This window comes from Melanostigma gelatinosum (assembly GCF_949748355.1).
Source record: "Melanostigma gelatinosum genome assembly, chromosome: 1".
Taxonomy (NCBI): domain Eukaryota; kingdom Metazoa; phylum Chordata; class Actinopteri; order Perciformes; family Zoarcidae; genus Melanostigma; species Melanostigma gelatinosum.
The window spans coordinates 8,282,179-8,305,738 of NC_136634.1; the positions used below are offsets into that span (position 1 = coordinate 8,282,179).

Consider the following 23,560-nt stretch of genomic DNA (forward strand, 5'->3'; position numbering starts at 1 on the left):
CTCACGTTCTTTTCTTAGCTCGATTGTTCAGCCATTTGGATCCTGAGCATGACACACATTCGCAACAATCGTCAAGTGCCATCCCCCAGCCTCTCAAATAGGAGCGCCTAAAAATAAAGAGCATGTTGCGCTGCCTGGTGTCCTGACCAATCACTATCCCATCCTCCCCGTAAACCGACCCCGACTCACGGGATCCTTATGGATTAGCAAATAGACTATGATCACAGTGGCTGAGTGACGCGGCCCCGGGTCCTTTATAAAGCAAACTCTTTCCTCTCTCAGCATTCAACTTAAACACGCTCAGTGTCAACTCTAACAGTGCTGCTCCAGCTGCTCCAGCTGCCACGAAACTCGACATTCTTCTCGGGGCCATAGTGGAGAAGGACGACTTGACAAGTGGGTGCCAATTATTAAAAAAAAAAGCGGACGACCAGCTGCCTTTGCATATTGTAAATCGGATATTTTAATCCATCACTGTCCTGACTTTAAGTGGTTTCTTCGCAAGTACATCTGAAAAATCTCTCGGCTGCTTTTTGAACTCCATCAAGTTTGAACTTTCCTCCGCGTGAGCGCGCTTGCCATCGACCTGCTAAAGTTTTCCGCGCTGCCGAGCGCACAATTCAACACTTACGTGTCACCGAGGTATAAAACTGGACTCGGAAAACGCCAACATGATGAGCAACAACTACGGCGACGACCAGCAGCCTCCGCAGTATTACCAGGCCACCGACTTTGGGGAAGAGGAGGACGACGAGATGCCAGCCACGGAGAAGGACCTGGCCGAAGACGCGCCATGGAAGAAGATCCAGCAGAACACCTTCACCAGGTGGTGCAACGAGCACCTCAGGTGCGTCAACAAGACCGTCACCGACCTGCAGAGGGATTTTACTGATGGGCTGAAGCTAATTTCACTCCTGGAAGTTTTGAGCCAGAAGAAGATGTACAGAAAGTACCACATCAGACCCAACTTCCGTCAGATGAAACTGGAGAACGTGTCTGTGGCGCTCGAGTTCCTGGACAGAGAGCACATCAAGCTGGTCTCTATCGGTAAGACTTCTGGAAACAATACATTAGTAACATGTATCCTAAACACAAGACAACAAAAGTACCATGCTATTATTAGATAGCTGTAAAAAGGATGCCCTAATACTTTAAAAGACGAACCATGACAGCAACAACATTTCATATATTTTTATAATTTTAAAGGAGCTGTATAAACCATTCAGAGCATTAATATAGCAGCAAAAAAAGATATAGTGAGGGACTGTATACCTGAGCAGAGAATTAAGTCACTCTCTCTCGCTCTCTGTTGTTATCTGAGCTTTGCTGTGATTGGTTGACAAAACCGGGCCAGCCGTGCATGCTAGTAGAACATATTAGTGCACGAGAACGTGCCCCACTGGTTCGCTCATGGCTGCCGCTCTGTGTGCTGCTCGTGTATGGCGCTTATGGTTGATAACGCCGTCACGACCGACGGCACCGTTGCGGATAGCACCCATCCTCCGGTTCCCCTCAGGTCAATACTGTCAGCACCTGCGCCTCTGGAACGCTGCATTGAGCTGAGGTCAACAGCTTATTGGAACGTTACTGCAGACTGGGTGCCACTGAGGTCATTTACTTGTGTCAGGGCCAAGGGCTGGTGGCTCCAGAGTATGCTGAGGCGTATTCCTGCCGCAGCAATGTGGTAAACTATGGGCTGGAAATTCACGAGGCCTGTGCTAATGAGAATGACACTATTTATACGTACATGTGGACAGCACTCACACACACACACACACACACACGCACACATACACACACACCTGCTCATATCTCCTGCTGATCGCGGGAGGGCAAAGGTCACTATCACAGATATCACCACAAAGTCTGCAGGGTGTGTGTCCAGGAATGTGTGTCTGGGACTTCATATGTCAGTGTGAGGCTGGCACCGTTGTCCCAGCTGTACAGACACACACCAGGTCAGACGGGTTTGACAGAAACAGGGCGTGATAATAGCCTCGTAGCACCCTCTCCCTCCAAGCAGCTCTAGTGGGTCAACGCAGCCCTCTTAAGATAATGCCTCAGTCTCATTACAGTGATCCAGAGACACAACAAAAAAAAATCACCGCAGGCTAACTAGCACATGTGTCGCAGTGTGTAAATAGATATTGATGGATGTCTCTTTGAGCACACAGTTGCCCTGAAATTCAGACACGGCAGGATCAAAAGCACACCGTGCAATGCCGTGCCACCTGCTTATGCCAGTCAAACGGCGACACATCAAACATTACCCTCTGATCGGAGGCCCTCATCTATGAAGAGATAAATTGTCTCAATAAAACAGTCTTGTGAAAAACAGCTGGCAACAAAGTCCCTTCATGAATAAAGTCTTACTGAATTAAGTGGAGTGTATCACACGAGATTAGTCAATCAAACATTAAAGTCAAGCGCTCCTCAGAGGTTCTTTTAAATGGCTGAGTTTCTAAATTGAGGTGGATTTGAAATGGCTTATTCTGCAAAGTTTTCCTCAGAGAACTTCGGGAAATAAGCTGCATGCTCGCTGTCAATGAATCTAATCTCCACCGATTTGATTTATCGCGCTCTAGCGCTACAAGTTTTGGACGTAATTGAAATCCGAGTGGTGTTTATGCAGAGTGGGCTCCACTTCCACATGTCCTCAGCTGTCACTGTCTTCAGAGTGCCATTGTGACTGGATGACAGATTGTCAGGGGTCCTCAGCCAGACAGCTGTCTCAGAGAAAGGGGCTCGGGGGAAGCAGCAGGGGGCATTCGATTCTTGTCTCCTCAGCAGTCAATCATCATTGTTTATATTTCTGGTCAACGCTGCAGAACAGCAAGGAAAGACTATTTTAATATAATACACTTATGTTCAGATCTTAGGTCTTGATTTCTTTTGGTTTAGCTTTGGGGTTCCTTGATTACTGATAACAATATACAGAATGAAAACCAATATACTTTTGCTAAAATCTCCCCATAAGGGGACAATGCAGAATCTACAGCTGGAAGATGCAGCTAACTGGTTTACCGTCAAATGCTGTGGGACATGGTGCATTATCTAAACTCTTTGGAAGTTACAAATCCTCATGAACACTTTTGTCTCTACTGTCCAACTACAGATAGCAAAGCCATCGTCGATGGGAATCTAAAGCTGATCCTGGGTCTTATCTGGACTCTCATTCTCCACTACTCGATCTCCATGCCCATGTGGGACGACGAGGATGAAGAGGAGAGTAAGAAGCTGACCCCCAAACAGCGGCTGTTGGGCTGGATACAGAACAAGGTGCCCCAGCTGCCCATCCACAACTTCAACCGTGACTGGCGGGATGGCAAAGCTCTGGGAGCTCTGGTTGACAACTGCGCCCCTGGTAAGAAGTGTGTAGCAGCACCAGCTGAGTCCACAGGCAGGGCAGAGTAAGTGCTGAGTCAGAATCCGTGCTGCGGCTGTTGAAAGGGTTGTTGTATATAGCAGTTTTCCTTGGTTGCTATGGGGGTTGGGGTCAGGCATGTGTCAGACAGTATCACCTTCTCAGGAGATTTTGTCTCCTGTGGTCCTCATCTAGAAATAAGCGCCATATATCTGTTGCAAATTATGTAGCACACACACATGCACACACACGTCCGGATTCAGATTTCAGCCTGTGTAATCTGTCTCTGGAGAGCAGGTATGGGTCAGCGGTGTTGAAGAGGGGTTGCTGATAGCTGGGGGGGGGGGGGGCGTCCCTGCCAGCTGTCCCACAATGACTGACGCTTTCACTCTCACTGTCTCGGGCCCTGAGGCCCAGGCCAGGCTTTAGTGTTTATAGCCTTGCTGCTACACAACACTCCCAAATTTGGGCACCATTCCTCCTCTTCTGTCAAGGGGGATGCTTGGCTCCGCATCAAAATGCAGAGTTATCCGTCACAGGGAGGTGCCTATAAACCAAGGACCACAAGGCCACAGTTTGAGTCACTGCCAGTTCAGGCTGCAGCTTCCAGCGCTGCACATGCGAGTCCTCTCCGAGCTGTGCTTCGCAGAGCGAAAGGTGGAGGAGTAGCAACTGTGTTTAACTGTGTTTATATGAGCCATTGATCTACGGAGACGCATCTTTCAAACACTGTGCAGCACTGTGCAGCACTGGCCATACAAGGTTCTGTTGTTTCATCAGCTAATACCAAACAGCAGGGCTACTGATGAAGCTCACTCTGTGCTGAAACACAGAAGCTCTGCTTTTGAATCAGATACAAATGCACAAAAGAAGTTCATATGCCAGACCAGGAAGAAAACCAATATTCGATCTGACAGACAGACACAGTTTCTGCTATGATATCCAATATTTTCAGATACAACTATAGCATATGGCCATCTCTTTTGGTGTAACAGGGATGTTGCATTACAAACCACGTAGCTGTGGTTTTACAGTGCTGACTGACATCATTTTGAAGAACACTGATTTCTTATCGAAACATGGTGGAAGGCCCACCCTGGTGCCTCCCAACTGACAGCTTTTCAACGTTTTTATCTGCACACTCCTCTCTTGCCGATGTACGTGAACTCAACCCTGTTAACACTGTGGGGCCGTGTCTATATTAATTGGATCATAGTATTCTGTGGTGTGCCTGTATGGGCCTTTTGAGCGAGTGGCCACTCCATCACCAACACTAATCCAATTTAAGCATTAGCAGCACGGAAGCGCGTAGCTTTTAGACACAGTGGAAGTGCCAGAGCGCCTCGAGCCTTTGAACCGCTGAGAGACCTTCGTTGTCGCAGGTTCACAGGAGCAGAGCAGCGTGGGTAAGATTGTAGTTGGAGGTGTTGGGCAGATAGTAGTGGCAGCCCAAGTGGCCTTATTATAGCAACAGCAGCATGTGACTGCATTTGTCTGTGCAGAATTGTCTAATTGCCCTGTTTGCTTTCTGTTAGGTTTGTGTCCTGATTGGTCAGACTGGGATCCAAACCAGCCCGTGCAGAATGCCAAAGAAGCCATGCAACAGGCGGACGACTGGCTGGGTGTGCCTCAGGTACGATGCATGATAGATCTCACTCACAACGTGCTTTTTAGTTTGCTTAAGCTCAGCTGGGTGTCCGATGGGTGGGGTTGATCGCATAAGACAATACATCGAGATAAGCGGGTGTCTTTTTTTTTGTATTCGTATGGCAACGTAGTTTATACTCAGTGGATAGAGATTCAGCAAGCATTAATCATTTTCAAGCAGTTTAAAGCAAGCACCGAGACACATATGCAAATGAAAACACGCCTCACCACATGTCCACACTCCTGCGAGGCAACGCTGAACTGAAACAATGGCAGTTCTCTGTATGAGATGGAGCCCCGTGTTTTTCCCAAGGCGATCCTGCTGCAGGGTGTCATGAAATATTTATTACCCATCTCACTTCTAACGTTTCCATTTACTTTATTGTAGCTCTCAGTAAGTGAGAGTGTGAGAGTTATTTTCAGTAGATTCGTGAACTTGTGGAGGTGGGAGATTTCTGACTACCTTCCGAGCCACCCCCTGAAACAGAGGCGTAAATATGCACATGCTCATCAGAATAACAATGTCAACCCAGCCAGAGGGCAATATTTCCAGTTCTGTTTGTAAGACTGTGTGTCTCCGTATTGTAATGTTCTCTATGCAAGCTGTTTTCCATGAGGCTTAGAATTGGCGCGATAGCCAGGGTCTGTATGTCATGGCTCTGCAGTCCTGAGGGCTGGAGCACAGTGTGGTGGCGTTAAGGAGATGTTGGAAAGGTCTGGCTCAGGATAAATACCCCTGGCTAGCTTATTGAGGGCAACAATCCTTAACCCTGCTGTCCTGGGGTTAAATATAACCAGCGTGCTTTGTGCCACGGTGTGATAGACAGACAAACAAGTGCTGGAAGGGAGAGAGGACTCAGAGGTGGGGGGGTAAATTAGTTGTTAAATTCCATTCCACCTTATTGCTGAATAAGGGAAAGTTGTATAAAGAGTCAACCACATCCTTCTTACAGCAATACAATCAATATAAACATGTAAACATGGAAACATATATTAGGCTATGGTGTTTGTGATGTTGCATAAAAACTTAACTTCATTGCACATATTATGAACCTTTTTTTTGCCGGTTGTCTTCCTCTGCTGTAGGTGATAGCCCCTGAGGAAATTGTGGACCCAGATGTGGACGAGCACTCAGTGATGACCTATCTGTCTCAGTTCCCCAAGGCAAAGCTGAAGCCTGGCGCTCCTTTCAAGCCCAAACAGCTTTTCCCAAACAAGGCCAAAGCCTACGGGCCTGGTGAGTAGCCCAGCAGCAGCCACGAACACCTGCACGGTTTACAACAGTTCATATGAACAGTATCAATGTGTTTGCCTGTTGCCAATAATGTTACATTGCTCCAAACCTTGCAGAATATATCACCACACGCTTTTGTCTTACTTTACAGGTATTGGGCCTCATGGCAACAAGGTGCTGCAACCAGCTGTGTTCACTGTGGAAACTCTGGAAGCTGGCAGTGGTGAGGTCCTGGTCTATGTGGAGGATCCTGAGGGCCACAAAGAGGAGGCAAGTTATACCCGATAGACAAGCGATCTTAGCGTACAACCCGCTTCCTACTGCAGATAATCCTGCTCAGTTTCAGTTTTCCAAAATGTAGCATCTCGTTTAATCTAACCCTCTTTTACTTTGTCGTCTTACACTCCAGGCTAAGGTTAAACCCAACAAGGACAAAAACAAAACCTACACCGTCACCTATGTTCCTAAAGTTGAAGGTGTTCACAAGGTAAAACATGAAGTCCACACGCTACTCAGCACAACATGAGCAAAGCACTCTATTTAAAGGATCCTAACTTTGTCTTGCTTTTTTTCTCTTTAGGTGAAAGTGCTGTTTGCAGGTCAGGACATTGACAAGAGCCCCTACACTGTGAATGTGGCGAGGGATATGGGCGACCCCAGCAAAGTCCATGCCAGGGGACCAGGTCTGGATCCTACAGGCAATGTGGCGAACAAACCCACCTACTTTGACATCTACACAGCTGGTTAGTAGTACAGAAACGTCCACCACTGTACATACAACAGGAATATGATCTGATGAAAGGCTGGCAGTCATTTTAAACAAAGTCAAATAAATCATTGGAAGACGAAAGCTGCAGCATTTACTGCGATAACTGATAATTTTCCTGTCAAACTCAGGTGCTGGTAATGGCGACGTCAGTGTGGTAATCGTTGATCCTCAGGGCAAAAAGGACACCGTGGAGCTCATCCTGGAGAATAAGGGCGACAGTGTTTTCCGTTGCACCTATCGTCCGATGCTGGAAGGGCCTCACACCATCCACGTGCTGTTTGCAGGCCAGGAGATACCCAGGAGCCCTTTCACTGTCAACGTTGCAGAGGGTGAGCCATCTGTCAGTGCTGTAAATTACTGTCAGACAAATCAGATTTCTTATCATGCTGTTAGTGTCAGGGTGATCTATCCATCACAATCTACAGTCATCTTTATTTTCCCTGGGAACATACCACCCGGTATAGACCGTAACCCTTCCTATCTGTCATTTCTAGCTCCGCCCGTTGCTCCTCCCACTGGAGCTCCACTGCAGATAGTCCCTCAGTCAGTGCGCACCCCTCCCGGAGCAAAGGGTGGAAAGGGGGTACCCCCCCAAAAACCTGGCCGCCCAAGTTAGTATGGCTTGCTGGGAGGAGTCTGTGCCCATGGCTCAGCCAGATACCCCCAAAACTTTCCCTATGCCGTGCCCTGCAGATGCCCCTCTGTGCATTCTTTATGGTTACGGTGCCGCGGCTCAATGCCGTGCTTGGTCGCCTGCTCCATTTTCTTGCGTACTGCAGCTTGACTGTTTTGTTATGTTCAGACAGGGATGAGATGCAATGTTGTCCAAATAGTGTCGAGATTGTCCCACTTTGCACTTCTGTCTACTTTGTTCTTCTCTCTTTAAATGTCTTTGCTTGTGCTGTTGACATGTTTGTTTTGAAAACATGCATCATCCAACATTCAGTTTAAGCCTGCAGTCAATATTTTGACTGACTGAAATGTTGTCCGAGGCTCCCAAATGTGCCAATATCTAATAACCTTCAACATTCTGCACTTTGTGTTTTATGTGCTGCAAAAAGCATCGTTCTCATTTGCAGGTCCTGTCAGTCAAGCTTTAAGGAATCCCTCTTGAATTGGATATTTGAACGTCTTTGCTACTAACATCGCTGTCAACTGCTGGCGACTCTCAGTTGCCGTTTGCTTTGCTAAATATTTCCCTTTTTCACACTTGATGTTATCCCTTTCAGAAATAAACCCAAATGCCTGCAGAGCAACAGGCAGAGGCCTTCAGCCTAAAGGCGTGAGAGTAAAGGAGGTTGCAGACTTCAAAGTTTTCACCAAGGGAGCTGGCAGTGGATCGCTGAGCGTCTCAGTCAAAGGACCAAGTGAGTCAGACAGCGCTCTCTACTATGCTTCTCACTGCTCATATATTTTAAGGATTATTATTATTATAAGGATTAGTGTGTTTTGTCTGGAGGGTATTCACATATGATAAACAAAATGCAGAATATGTTTCTGTGTTTTGATACACATATTGACTTTATTATTCATCCTCAGCTGGAGCAGAGGAGCAAGTGAAAGTGCGAGATGCAGGAAACGGCGTGTATGAATGTGAATATCACCCCCTTAAGCCTGGTAAATACACAGTCACCATCACCTGGGGAGGCCAGCCCATCCCACGCAGGTAGGGTTCAATTGCTGCCTTTAGCTAGTCATTAACAATGCACATTTACATTGACGCTAGGTACTATTGTGTAACCTTGTGTGCCACCAGCCCCTTCGAAGTGGAGGTAGGCAAGGAGGCCGGTTTTCAGAAGGTGAGGGCCTGGGGTCCTGGTCTGAAGACTGGCATGGTGGGAAAATCTGCTGACTTTGTGGTAGAAGCCATCGGCACTGAAGTTGGAACTCTAGGTGAGCGGTGTTCAAGTGTGATATGACTTTTTACAGAGGTAAAGTGGATTAAAAAAAGTATTCAGAGTGTGAAATTTGAATGTTGAATTTTCTTTTGATGTTTAGGCTTCTCCATCGAAGGCCCATCACAGGCTAAAATTGAGTGTGATGATAAGGGTGATGGCTCCTGTGATGTGCGCTACTGGCCCACTGAGGCCGGTGACTATGCTGTTCATGTCGTCTGCGATGACGAGGACATCAAGGACAGCCCCTTCATGGCCCACATCCTTCCTGCCGCCAATGACGTCTTCCCTGAGAAGGTTATTCCCACTCACTGTACTACAAAGCAGTATATGCCAGTGCATAAAGGCAGGTTGCCATGGTGAAATGATTATATTCTAAACAAAATGCATTCAAATGACAAAATGTTGCAGGTGAAAGCATTTGGTCCGGGCCTGCAACCAACTGGCGTCATTGTGAACAAAGCAACTGAATTCACCATTGATGCTCGCATGGCTGGGAAGGCTCACCTCAAGATCTACGCACAGGTACGGAGAGCTCCAGTTCGTGAAACCTTCATTGTTTATCTACAGGAGCACATCATTGATATTGCATGCACAGACCAGAGCTGACATGCTTTTGTATCCACTAAGGACGCTGAAGGCTGCACCATCGACATCAAGATCACTGACAAGGGAGACGGCACATTTCTGTGTGTGTACACCCCTGTCAAGTCCATCAAATACACCATCATCGTCACATGGGGGGACGTCAATGTGCCCAACAGCCCCTTCAGGGTAAGACACATGACGATGTACGCACACATAACTAAGCTGCACTTCAAATTCAGTCAATTTAATGTAATGATACTCCATCAAATATGGATAATGTAAGGGGACTGCGGCAGTTGTACTTTTGTCTCAAGTACACTTTGAATTCATTAGGTGCTGGTTGGAGAGGGTTGTCATCCAGACAGAGTCAAGGTCTATGGGCCTGGAGTGGAGAAGACGGGGCTCAAGGCTAACGAGCCAACATACTTCACAGTGGACTGTGCTGAAGCTGGTCAAGGTGAGCATGCGCTACGACATGGTGTGGGTGGTTTCAAAAACACTTCTAAATTGTGTTGAATCTTCATGAAATAAGTGTTTCATCATGTGGATGTTGAACAATATAAAGCACAGAATGAACAGACTGAGTAAAGCTGTGCAGCTTAACTGGCAAAGTTAAATTTGAAATGTACTTAAGCTAAAGCTCCGGGCAGTGCCGCATTTATTCAGATCATCTATTTTTGAATGACCTTCTTGAACTGTGCTCATTGCTATGCACCATTAGGCGACATCAGCATTGGAATCAAATGTGCCCCAGGGGTGGTTGGCCCGGCCGAGGCAGACATCGAATTTGACATCATCAAAAATGACAATGACACCTTCACTGTCAAGTACACTCCCCCCGGTGCAGGCCGGTATACCATCATGGTGCTGTTTGCTGACCAGGTTAGAATACAGTTTTCAGTGCAAGAGGGACTGATGAGTTTTGTAAAAATCGTTTTTTTGAATTTTATTTGGTCTTATGTCATTGATTATGAATATTTCATGATTGGCTTTGTCAGGAAATTCCCGTCAGTCCTTTCAAAGTCAAAGTGGATCCTTCCCATGATGCCGGTAAGGTGAGAGCAGAGGGCCCCGGACTCAACAAGACAGGTGAGATCCGCCGACGTCGAGAACCGTAACCAGTATACATACCAAGCGCACCAAATTTATAGGTGTTTGAATTAGTAGAAGACACCGACTACAATACTTTAATGTCATACAAATCATTTAATTTGACTTGGATTGTTAGAACTGACAAAACAAAAACGTGTATTTCAGGAGTGGAGGTGGGCACTCCAACCCACTTCACCATCTTCACAAAGGGAGCTGGCAAAGCCAAGCCTGAAGTGAATTTTGCAGCATCAGGCCCAGGAGAGGCAGTCCGTGCCTTTGAGATCATCGATAACCACGATTACTCCTACACTGTCAAGTACACGGCGATTCAACAGGTACAGAACAGTAGGCCTCTGCTTGAAGCCCGTTAACATCAGAGCAGGATGCAGAGATGATTCACAACAACGCATCAATCTAAATAATTCTTCATCTTGTGTTTTTTCAGGGTAACATGGCTATTTCAGTCACTCATGGAGGAGATCCCATTCCCAAGAGTCCGTTCCACATCACAGTGGCGCCAGCTCTGGATATTGGAAAGGTGAAAGTGGAGGGATTAGACACCAGTAAGTTACAAACACAAACTACTATATTCTTGCCTTTACCATGAAATAATAGGTAACTGCAACACAGCAAGTGTTTCCTGTTAATCCCTCTTGCAGAGGTGGAGGTTGGAAAGGATCAGGAGTTCACGGTTAACACAAAGGGCGCTGGTGGGCAGGGCAATGTGGGTGTGAAGATGACCTCACCCTCTGGCCGACCAATCCCATGCAAGCTGGAATCAGACAAAGCCAAAGGCACTCACAGTGTGAAGTATATTCCCCCAGAGGAGGGGCAGTACAAGGTTGATGTCAGCTATGATGGCAACCCGGTGATGGGAAGCCCCTTTGGGGTTGAAGCAGTGATGCCTGCTGATCCTTCAAAGGTAAACGTTCATGAAAGTTGCATGTAGTTCGATACTTGTTTACTTACTTGAGGCTCATGAAACAGAACATACAAATATTTGATGTTTTGTATACCACATCTCCAAAACTGACCTGACTGTTGCATCACAGGTGCGAGCCTTTGGCCCAGGCCTGAAGGGAGGCATTGTGGGTAAACCAGCTCCATTCACTATTGACACAAAGGGAGCTGGAGCAGGTGGGCTGGGTCTGACTGTGGAGGGCCCCTGCGAGGCGAAGATTGAGTGCCAGGACAATGGTGACGGCACATGCTCGGTGTTCTACCTGCCCACTGATCCCGGCGAGTACGCCATCAACATCTTGTTTGCTGAGAAGCACATCCCCGGCTCTCCCTTCAAGGCAGCAGTGCGCGCAGCCTTGGACCCCAGCAAGGTGACTGCTAGCGGGCCGGGCCTGGAGAAGGCCAAGGCAGGCGAACCAGCGACCTTCACTGTGGACTGCACCCGGGCAGGCGACGCTGAGCTCACCATTGAGATTGTGTCAGAGACCGGAGCAAAGGCGGAAGTGCACATCAAGAAAACTGCAGAGGGGACCTTCTCTGTTACATACATCCCACCCTTCCATGGCACACACACCATCACGATCAAGTACGGTGGCCAGATGATTCCCCAGTTTCCCAAAGTCCTGCAGGTTGAGCCCTCTGTGGATACCAGCGGGGTCCATGTCTATGGGCCGGGAGTGGAGGCCAGAGGTAACAAAACCAAGAACCTCAACTTATAACGAGCTACAATCCATGTTAGGTTTTAATACACCAAAGGTACCAGTGCTGAAAGAATTAGTCAATTAATAATTTGTTAATTGTTAGAAAAGCATTTAAAGTCGTTTATCAAGACAAATTACTTTTCTCTGTCTTAATATCATTATGATTCCAATTTGACCTTTGGACTGTGGTTCTGAAGACAACAGCTATTCGGAGATTTTGAATTGTTAGTTACAGCCTGAGCATTTCAACTAGTTCAGAAACAGCTCACACATCTGTTCAAAGGATGTACAATGTCTTCAGTCTTAAAATGACTGAGCCCACTTGGCCTTGATTCTCACCAGTACCACATCACCTGAGGGGCTTTTCTGTTTCTAGGAGTCCTCAGAGAAGTGACAACCCACTTCATCGTTGATGCTCGTACCCTCAACAAGGTTGGAGGAAATCATGTGAAGGTTCACATTATCAGCCCTTCCGGCACTACCACAGAGACCTACATCACTGACAAGGGAGACGGCACCTACAGAGTGGAGTACACAGCATTCGAGGATGGTAGGGAACAAAATATATTATGTCATTTAACAGTGTTAATTCACACAATGAAAGGATCATAAGGTGGAGAGGCACCGAACAACGATGAGGAAAGTAGAATCCATGTCAAATTTGTGACATTAACAAACCGCACCTGCTGCAGATAGGATTCATCACAGGCAGGCTGTCTGAGAGAGAGCATACAGACAGACTGAGAAATCACGAACAGGTGCTTGTGTTGGCCGCCATTTGGGAATAAAGCAGGATAGTGAGAAAAGAAAGAGAAAGAGAGGAGTATAAATACAGAATGATGCATTGGAGCAATGATGTGAGGGGCAGAGAGCAGGGAGGCAGAGAGGCAGACAGACTCCGTTTTATAAATAGTGTGCTCAGGAACAGAAGCTCTTAACAAGGCAGGTATGTGTGCTGAAGGCTGCCTGCACACAGCTATACAGCAGGGGAATGACAGGGGATATTAATAGAGACCTATAACACAAAGCAAAGAGATCACAGAGCACTTCTCCACCACCAGACATGCTCTAATATCATCGTCGTGCTGCTGGGAATCTGGCATATAGTCCTACTGAGAGCGCTCTGTCAGAAAAACGTTGTAACAGAATAATGAAAAGGGAACAGATGCAATGCCTTGTACGTTCACCAGAGCGTCTGCGCTCTAGATGGAGTCTTTTATAAAGAAACAGATGTTTATCTCCCTAAAAGGGAAATTGTCTGACTCATAATTAAAAGCAAGCGGCAATAACAGAAAACATTTGCTTGCTTGGAGACCATTCAGGCAGAGAGGTATGACATCAGACACTGTACTGACATCTGTTTGTGTGCAGGAATGCATATGATCGAGGTGCAGTATGACGATGCGCCAGTCCCCAAGAGTCCCTTCAGAGTGTCTGTGGTGGAGGGCTGTGATCCGACCCGGGTCCGTGCCTTTGGACCAGGTCTGGAGGGAGGAATCACCAACAAGCCCAACTGCTTCACAGTGGAGACCAGGTACCGTTGGATCACATTTGAAGGAGATATTTGTGGGAACTTATCTCAAATGAGAAATTAAATACAAGTGTTCTCTCTCAGGGGGGCTGGTACGGGAGGCCTGGGCCTCACCATCGAAGGAGCCTCAGAGGCAAAAATATCCTGCAAGGACAATAAAGATGGCAGCTGCAGTGTGGAGTACATCCCCTTCACTACTGGAGACTACGACGTCAACATCAACTACGGTGGTCACCCGATCCCTGGCAGTCCGTTCCGTGTTCCAGTGAAGGACCCCGTGGACCCCAGCAAGGTCAAGTGCTCAGGTCCAGGTCTGGGTGCCGGAGTGAGAGCTCATGTTCCTCAGGCTTTCACGGTAGATTGTACCAAGGCCGGACAGGCCCCACTGGATGTCAAACTCTACGGCCCAACAGGTGAGGACATGCTGTTTGGATATGAAACCCTCTCGCCTGCTCTAAGCTGACAAATAACAGCATGTTGCTGTGTGATTATTTCCATAATGTCTCATTTCCAGGTGCTGTGGCGCCAGTTGGTGTGAAGAACAACGGCGACGGCACCCACACAGTTCACTACACCCCAGCCCATGATGGCCCTTACACTGTAGCTGTCAAATATGCAGATCAGGAAGTCCCACACAGGTACAGAATGTGTTGGAGAAAAAAACAAACAATCCAGGCAGTATGTGCAGATATGTGTTCATTAAAATTCTGGCTGGCTGGATTTAAAAAAGAAAAGTGCACTTCTGCAAATTTTCTGTTCCCGTTTCTGTCTTCTGTAGGTCTGGGTTTAGTAATTACACTTGATATTCTCTCCTTCTTCCATAGTCCATTTAAGGTAATGTCTCAGCCTGGGCATGACGCCAGTAAAGTACGAGCTAGTGGACCTGGTCTAGACACAAAAGGTGTGTCTGCAAGCCTGCCAGTTGAGTTCACCATTGATGCTCGGGATGCTGGAGAGGGACTGCTCACTGTGCAGATTCTGGTGGGTTCAGTTGCCTTTCACGCAACCTTTCTTTTTATTTTTTACAATCCACCATTTAAAATAACTTCATATTGTCTTTTGACAGGACCCAGAGGGCAAGCCAAAGAACGCAACCATCCAGGACAACAGGGACGGCACCTACACTGTCTCCTATGTACCAGACTCTACAGGCCCCTACACTATCACCATTAAGTATGGAGGAGATGAGATCCCGTACTCCCCTTACCGCATCCAGTCCCTACCCACAGGAGACGCCAGCAAATGTTGCCTCACAGGTAGAAAAAACACTGTAGATTCATACTTAAAATAAATACAAATAATATATTACAGTTATAGCATTTATATATTTATATTCACAATCTGTATTATCTTCTTCCAGTTTCTATTGGAGGACATGGCGTGTGTGAGTAACAGAGGCTTCCTTTTTATTTATGTGATGCAGTGCTTGAAAATCTTTTGCGGCAGCTCTTACCCTTTATTCGTATTCCCTCTCTGTCCTGAACAGCAAGTCTGCAGAAGCTGCAGACCTCCGAGGATACGGTAATCACAGTGGATGCCAAAGCTGCTGGGAAAGGCAAGGTGACCTGTAAGGTGCAGACCCCACAAGGGATGGAGCTGGACATGGATGTGGTGGAAAATCGTGATGGGACCTTTGACATTTACTACACCGCCCCTGAACCTGGGAAATATGTTATTACCATCCGATTTGGGGGACAGAACATCCCCAAGAGCCCCTTCCATGTGGTGGTGAGTAAAGGAGTATTTAACCAGCGACTACAATTGTGTGCGAGATGCACAATTCTTCTGATGTTCTGTTTGTATGAAAACTATTTTTCTTCACTCTGTGTTGGCAGGCATCAAATGAGCCAGTTGTTCCCCGCGATACTGTGGATCCTCTCTTCCGTCCTCTTAACTTCCTCGTCCCCTTCATGCCACAGCAAGGGGAAATCACAGGTGTGACAAACACCACTCAAACAGAAAGAAAATCCTTCTCACACACACACACACACACACAAAACATCTTTCTTAGGTCTCTAACATTTCACCAAACTGATGTCATTTCTAGGTGAGGTGCGGATGCCTTCAGGCAAGACTGGCCGCCCGCATATCACTGACAATAAGGATGGCACCATCACCATAAAGTACCAGCCCACAGAGAGAGGTCTGCACGAGATGGACATCAAATATGACGGCAACCACATTCCAGGTCAGAAACACAGCACATTCCAGCGATGGGAAGCAGTTGCCAACTTCTGAAATAACCTTTGATTTGTTTTTTGCTCTCTTATTTAAATGCAGTCGAGACCTTTCACAGTTCTCAGTCTCATTGTTTGGCAATGATTATATCCCTTTAGGAAGCCCTCTGCAGTTCTTTGTGGATGCTGTGAACAGTGGAGTGGTGACTGCTTATGGTCCGGGTCTGAGTTACGGCATGGTCAACAAGGCTGCCACTTTCACTGTGGTCACCAAGAATGCAGGAGAAGGTGCTAAATCGTACTTCCCCAGTGATGTTTGCTATTACACGGTGGATCTGTGGTAATACAGTGAACCCTTACTACACTGCAGAGAAGTAAGAAATATGGGTGTTGATTTTCTCCCTCTCAGGCGGTCTGTCTCTGGCAGTGGAGGGTCCCTCTAAGGCCGAGATCACGTGTAAGGACAACAAAGACGGCACCTGCACTGTGTCCTACCTGCCCTCAGCTCCTGGAGACTACAACATCATCGTCAAGTTTGACAACAAGCACATTTCTGGCAGTCCCTTTACTGCTAAGATCACTGGTGAGGAAATGAACACGTTTTTATGCTGTTGATGTATATTTCGAGTGGATGTCTACATTACAAATCAGGTTTCGATGGGTTGACAAACAATTTGTACAGATAATATATGTTGGCATCGACGATGTCAGCAATACATTTGAAAAAGAAAACATATTTGGTACAACCAATTACTGAATGCGACGTGAGCTTGAAAGAACTTGTAATAACTTGAAATTGAGATTTGAGTTGATGGATTTGAAAGTTTGCCAGATAATTTCTCCAGAAAAGGGTGTCAACAAATAACTTTCACCCCCGACCAACGCCACAGCTCCACCTCGAGACCGAGCCGCGGCAACATTCAGGAATGTCTTTCTGACTGCTTTTCTTTATATCAAGGGGATGACGCCATAACCAGGACATCACAGCTGAATGTCGGCACAGCGGCTGACGTGTCCCTGAAGATCGCTGAGACTGATCTGAGCTCTCTGACTGCCAGTATCAGAGCCCCATCAGGCAATGAGGAGCCCTGCCTGCTCAAGAGACTGCCCAACAGACACCTCGGTGAGATATTCACTTGCCAGATACAGAAAATAACAGGAAGAGTGGAACATAGATAAAACGTTGTCAGATTTATTGAATGCATTTATATTTCATTTTTCTGCTTCTCTGTCTTGATTTTCAATCCTTTTTTTATGCTTGCAGGTATTTCTTTCACACCTAAGGAGGTCGGCGAGCATGAAGTGAGCGTGAGGAAGAATGGGGTGCACGTGGCCAACAGCCCATTTAAAATCATGGTTGGCCAGTCAGAGATTGGCGAGGCCAGCAGAGTGAAGGCTTTTGGTGAAGGCCTGGCGGAGGCACACACATTGGAAATGGCTGAATTCTTTGTGGACACGAGGAACGCAGGTAAAATTAAGAGACGGTTCGTTTCACCTTTATGCCGAACACGGTCAGAAAAAATACAAAGGCAACGCATACTTTTTCAACTTCTCTCTACGTCTCTTCTTCCTTCAGGTTATGGAGGTCTGGCATTGTCAGTCGAGGGTCCGAGCAAAGTGGACATCAACTGTGAAGATGTGGAGGACGGGACGTGCAGAGTCACCTACTGTCCAACGGAACCTGGGAGTTACATTGTTAACATCAAGTTTGCTGAAAAACACATCCCAGGTTAGAATATTTTACATGTACAAATACAAAAAAAGAAAAGAAAAAATGTTATATCTTAAAATTAAATAAATCTGTTCATATTTTGATCACTGTATATGTGTTTGTGCCCGACAGGAAGTCCTTTCACAGTGAAGGTGACCGGAGAAGGAAGGATGAAGGAGAGTATTACTAGAAAGAGACAGGCCTCTTCCATTGCCTCAGTCGGCAGCACATGCGGTCTCAACCTCAAGATCCCAGGTGAGTACAGGAGCCAGTCAGAGGTGGTGAGAGGGCAGCGGTCAACTGTCTTAAAATACATGCTCTCACATTTGTATTTCCCCCCGTGTAGGAAACTGGTTCCAGATGGTTTCAGCTCAGGAGAGGCTGACCAGGACATTCACTCGCAGCAGCCACACCTACACCCGCACTGAGCGCACGGAGATCAGCAAAACCCGTGGTGGAGAGACCAAGCGGGAGGTACGAGTGGAGGAGAGCACCCAGTTGGGCGGAGCAGGAAGCCCCTTCAGAGATGTTTTTGGAGACTTTTTGGGCAGGGAAAGCCTCAGCAGCTTTGCTGGCATCACTGCCAGACCTGAGGGTGAGAGTCCAAATTTTATTTTTGAAACGTGAAAACGTGCAATGCTTTGGCTTTAACTGTCCTATCAAGGATATATGTTGTCGTATTTGTTAAAACGTATACATCCTATGCAAATGTCTTAGTTGTGCCTCACCCAGTTGAGAGTGGCTCTCAGGCCATGACGGCTCAGGTGACCAGCCCCAGTGGGAAAACAGTGGATGCTGACATAGTGGATGGAGGGAGCAGCACCTACAGCGTGCGCTTCATCCCCCAGGAGATGGGACCCCACACTGTCAACGTCAAGTACCGAGAGCAACACGTCCCCGGTAGCCCCTTCCAGTTTACTGTGGGACCCATGGGGGAGGGAGGAGCACACAAGGTCCGTGCAGGAGGACCTGGTCTGGAAAGAGGCGTGGCTGCAGCGCCTTGTAAGTTCACCTTTTGGACTTGAACCTGTTTCTTCAAAGACTGTTCAATATATTTCATTAAATGTTGTTTCACCTACTCTAGCTGAATTTAGCATCTGGACAAGAGAAGCAGGTGCTGGCGGTCTGTCTATTGCTGTAGAGGGCCCCAGCAAGGCTGAGATCTCCTTTGAAGACAGAAAGGACGGCTCCTGCGGCGTCTCCTACATAGTGAAAGAACCAGGTAAAACTTTTGTCGCACACAAATGCAGAAGTTCCCTCGTTTCGATTTTTTTCTCAGAGTGTTTTTTTGCCTCTAAATTGCAAAACTTTTCAGTAATTTTTCCACAGGTGAAAGTAAATAACCTGTCTGCTCCCCCAGGTGACTACGAGGTGTCAATCAAGTTCAACAACGAGCACGTCCCTGACAGCCCATTCATCGTTCCGATTGCTACGCTGTCAGACGAAGCCCGCAGGCTCACTGTAACAAGCCTTCAGGTGAGATCACACACACACACACGTACACACACACAGTGCTGACAAAAGCCACATTCCTTTATTGCACAAAACAAAAGCAGACACAACACAGGCACTGCTACAAAACATATAGGTTGTATAACAGATTGCATGTAAGATAACGCTTGAGTGGCTGTAGATATTTCCGTCTAATAGCACTTTGCCCTTCAAGTGTAATTGAACGCCAGTGTTGGAGCAGTATCTACGACTGGTACGCTGTGATGCTGGCCAGTGATGAAGGGCAGGATTAACTGTCCCTTGCTAAAGTGGTACAACACAAGCTGTGCTGTGTGGGCAGTCAGCGAGTCGATGTGATTGTGTTTCTGTTTGAGAGGACAAAAGCAAGAAAACACTGAGCGGAATATAAAGATACCTGTCACAGCTCACAACATTGTTCTCCCCACTTCACAGATGCCTCTTTTATTTGCTTTCACAGGTTCCATCACAGTTGCCAACAATGCTAAAAGACATGTATTTTTAGTTGACTGAAATGCCACTTCGCAGTGCTTTTCTACCACTAGAAGCCAGGTGAAGTGCAATATCAGACCGACGTTTAAAATGTCACACTGCCTCTTATGTCTGGTAGGACCGCTCGTCCGCCCGTAGGGCAAAAGCACTAAACGCCTCGCTGTAAACTCTGACCTTTTCCGCCTCTCAAACCCAACCGCTCAATCTATTCTCGTTCAGGCGTGATGAGTCACACACTTTGTGTCCCTCGAGTTGCGGGCACACACACACATGCCCGCTCGCATATTCTGATCATATCCTTCCCCGTCGTTTTGCAGGAGAAGGACTTGAAGGTAAACCAAGAGGCGTCCTTCATGGTGCAGCGCAATGGGGCTCGAGGTGTGGTTGACGCCAAAGTCCACACGCCCGCCGGCTCTTCCGAGGAATGCTATGTCACGGAGCTTGACAGCGGTACGCACCAACCTCACTTTGTGTCACAAAGTGGACTCCATGAGAAAGAGACCGCAGCTTTTTAAAAACTCTGTAAGCATCATTCAGGAGTAATAAATCCACCTGTGTTGTGTGTCGTGTTCAGACAAGACTGTGATCCGCTTTATTCCACGGGAGAATGGAGTTCACTCCATAGATGTCAAGTTCAACGGATGCCACATCCCTGGAAGCCCCTTTAACGTGCGAGTGGGCGACCCGGGGCTGGTTGGAGATCCAGGCATGGTGACAGCACACGGCCTTGGACTGCAGGGGGGAACCACAGGTAGATGTCACCACCACCACTTCTAATATGTACCATATTTCAATATAATTCAGCATGGATTTCTTGTGACTTCTTTTGTTTTTATTGAGCAGTCTTTTCATCTTTTTTCTGCATTTCCCTCTTTCTTCCAGGTGCATCCTCAGAGTTTGTGGTCAACACGTGTAACGCAGGCTCTGCCACTCTGTCAGTCAACATCGACGGGCCATCCAAGGTCAAGATGGACTGTCGGGAGTGTCCCGAAGGATACAAGATCAACTACACACCCATGGCACCCGGCAACTATCTCATCACCATCAAATACGGAGGGCCCCAGCACATCGTGGGCAGCCCGTTCAAAGCCAAAATCACAGGTCTGCTGGACAGTCACTCTCCCATCTGATCTGTGGATCTCACATGACAAGTGTCTCGATTATGAAACAAACGTTCCTCTGAAAAAAAGTGTGGAAGTCAGGAAAATGTTATGTCATCTTCGTTCATACTGCTCAGTAAAAGCTGCCTCTTTCTGGCACTACACCGATATATTCCTGCTGTCACTACTTAGTGGTTACAAATTCCTTTATTTTATAATGTATGTGACATACAAATACTTTCAAGAATGAGAAAAACTCCCATGAGTCCTGGAAGTTCACTTTATTTGAAAGTGATGTGCAATGTTTTCCTGTTTGAGCTCAGGCTTTACTGGTAACTTCTCACTCTGCCTCGCCTACAGGAGCCCGGCTGTCCGGGGGACACAGCCTCCACGAGACCTCGTCCGTCTTGGTCGAAACAGTTACCAAGACCTCCAAAGTGGGCGGTGCCTACAGCTCCAGCTCATCCTCTTCCACCACCTCAACAAAACTGACATCGGATGCCAGCATGGTGGTTTGTCTCGGAACGGGGCTGTCCAAGGCTGCTGTCGGACAGAAAAACAACTTCACGGTTGACTGCAGCAAAGCAGGTGAGATGATCACCAGGGTAAAGATAAAAGACACAGACAGAACTTTTATTCATACAGTAAAATGACATGATTCTCAGCCACTTCTTGGCAGAGGAACAACACTGACATATTAGCACCTTATAAAGTTATGGCGGATGCGTTAGCAAACACTTGCCAGCAGCAGTCACTGAAAATGATTTAGCATTCATTCATTCGAGTTATGTCTCTGGAAACCCGACCAAAATCCAATGTTCACTCTCCTTAAAGTTCTCTTTGGCCTCCACCAAGTCCTGAGGGAAATACCAGGCTCTAAATTTGGTGCTGGGCAGGTAGCAGAGATTTTATGAGAGCTGTTTTTTGTTGTTGTGTTTTTTTTTTTACTGAAAATGAGGTTGATGAGTAGATGAACAAAACATTAAAGTTGTGGCTCCTTAAACCACAAATGCTGCAGTAGAGCTGGAAAGATCTGCAGAACCGGGTGATCATTCTCTATGAGCGTCCCCGCTTACATTATACTTCATCATTTCATCCATTGGTTGTATAAAAATTGTGATTCGTGCCATTTAAAGCCAATACACCGATGCATCTTTTGTACAGCACATTAAACCCCCCTTTTCATTTTTTCCTTTCAGGTACCAACATGCTGATGGTGGGCGTGCATGGACCCCATACTCCTTGCGAGGAGGTGTATGTCAAGCACATGGGCAACAAGCTCTACAACGTCACCTACACCGTCAAGGACAAGGGCAACTACACCGTCATCGTCAAATGGGGCGACGACAGCATCCCCGGCAGCCCTTACAAGGTGGTTGCGTCCTAAAACAAACTGCACCAGTGCCCCGTCCCATTCCCCTCCACCGACCCTCCGCCTTCTACCCGCTGTTCCTCGCTCTTCAGCGGATTACAATACTCAACATGCACTAAAACCTGCCAGGACATTTGCTTAAAGTTTTCTTGATGACAGAATATCTATTGCGCCAAGGTTTTGCATTAACTCCAGAAATGACAGTGTGGTTTTTGAGTGATGTTTTACTCCGTTCATAAAAATCTCTCCCTGTTGCTGTCGCGTTGTAAAAGAATGGCATCCTATGACTGTTCAGAGACGCTGGAGTAATCAACAGTATTAAAGTGTGATGCAATATGGTTTTGTATGGTTTAAGAATGAAGTACTTTTTTTTTGTTATATTAACCTATTTTTGGTAAGTCTTTGCAGACCTAATAAAGATTTAATGGCTAACTTTCCAGACAAAAGTGATTGAATTTGTTTGATTTCTCACAGTGCTGGCAGACCCTCGCAACTTCACCAGAAGGCGTTTCTTCGATTTTCACAGTTTCACTCTGCAGCTATTTTCTGACCAGTGTCGGTTCTTCCATCTGAGCAGCCGTCAGGATATCGTCGCTTGATCACGGAGTCTGTCAACTGAATATCCAGCCAGTATCTAATAGATAGAAGATTTTAATGCTTTTAATATTTGTCACACATTTGGGGATCACATAATACCTTCGACATCAATCCAACATTACTTAGCAGTGCACTGAAAAAGCAATCCAGGATATTCACTCAGTCCTCTCATTTACATCCTGTACTTGTCCAGATGCAATCACAAGATGGCAGCACAGTCAAGCACTCCCCTACATCTAAGTCTCAACCAAATGCACCAGAGCAAAATCTCCATTGTTCCCAGTGAAGATTAACTACTTCATCCTTAACACAAGAGAGCCTGTGGAGCATGAAATCCAGAGGCATCAGCTTCCATTGTGTGTGTAATTAATCCTGTTGGATCAGAGATAGATGGAATACAAGTGGTTTCTGTTGTGGCATCGTCGTGGGGTGGAGGGAGATCCTGCTGTGGCACGAATCAACCAGAACGAAGGGAGTTCCAGCATTTTGCTTGTGTGTGTTCCCAGTGCATATCTGGGTATGTGTGCGTGTGTCATCACCTTCTCCTCTATGGCATCTGCATGTGTTCTGTGTGTCCTCTGCGTGGTCTACAAGCCCCACAGTCCCACAGTGAGTCACCCACCCAGCCTCCACACGCTGACACACACCACCAGCACCAGTACCATTCTTCACAGAGAGGAGCCTATAATTAGGTGCTAATTTTCTCTGGTTCCACTGTGACATGATGCTGGGGGCCATGGTGAGGCAAGACAGAGCGAGCGTGTGCATTTGATGAACAGTGGCGAGATCTCGACTCCGGACCATCTGGCCAAGTGGCTGGCGCTGCTGCCCGTGCTGACGTTGGGACCCGGGCAGGGCCC

General features: G+C 46.9%; 1 protein-coding gene across 2 annotated transcripts; it reads left to right on the forward strand.

The window, feature by feature from the left end:
• The first annotated feature begins 282 nt into the window (after positions 1–282).
• On the forward strand, positions 283–22,553 carry LOC306777104 (filamin-C-like). 2 transcript variants are annotated; one of them, XM_079268076.1, is made up of 47 exons: positions 283–1,047; positions 3,116–3,364; positions 4,900–4,997; positions 6,098–6,248; positions 6,397–6,515; positions 6,655–6,732; positions 6,826–6,988; positions 7,143–7,343; positions 7,509–7,625; positions 8,244–8,381; positions 8,554–8,680; positions 8,771–8,907; positions 9,013–9,206; positions 9,321–9,434; positions 9,540–9,683; positions 9,831–9,954; positions 10,219–10,379; positions 10,496–10,586; positions 10,755–10,924; positions 11,035–11,152; positions 11,249–11,511; positions 11,642–12,239; positions 12,627–12,800; positions 13,622–13,784; positions 13,866–14,194; positions 14,296–14,419; positions 14,606–14,762; positions 14,848–15,037; positions 15,142–15,165; positions 15,268–15,509; positions 15,617–15,716; positions 15,829–15,969; positions 16,118–16,246; positions 16,368–16,541; positions 16,917–17,081; positions 17,223–17,426; positions 17,535–17,687; positions 17,802–17,924; positions 18,016–18,264; positions 18,387–18,671; positions 18,754–18,891; positions 19,030–19,145; positions 19,949–20,081; positions 20,206–20,382; positions 20,514–20,732; positions 21,092–21,319; positions 21,931–22,553. In XM_079268076.1, the coding sequence occupies exons 1-47, from the start codon at positions 672–674 to the stop codon at positions 22,116–22,118; spliced, it is 8,256 nt and encodes a 2,751-aa protein (XP_079124202.1). In that variant the 5' UTR covers positions 283–671; the 3' UTR covers positions 22,119–22,553. The 2 variants fall into 2 exon arrangements, with proteins under 2 accessions (XP_079124202.1, XP_079124203.1); XM_079268077.1 differs by lacking the exon at positions 7,509–7,625.
• The last annotated feature ends 1,007 nt before the right edge of the window (positions 22,554–23,560 follow it).

Coding starts and splice junctions, on each gene's coding strand:
- LOC306777104 (XM_079268076.1), top strand. CDS start 672: ATGATGAGCAACAACTACGGCGACGACCAGCAGCCTCCGCAGTATTAC. Junction 11,512..11,641: donor TGCCTGCTGATCCTTCAAAG/GTAAACGTTCAT, acceptor GTTGCATCACAG/GTGCGAGCCTTTGGCCCAGG. Junction 20,733..21,091: donor GTTCAAAGCCAAAATCACAG/GTCTGCTGGACA, acceptor CCTCGCCTACAG/GAGCCCGGCTGTCCGGGGGA.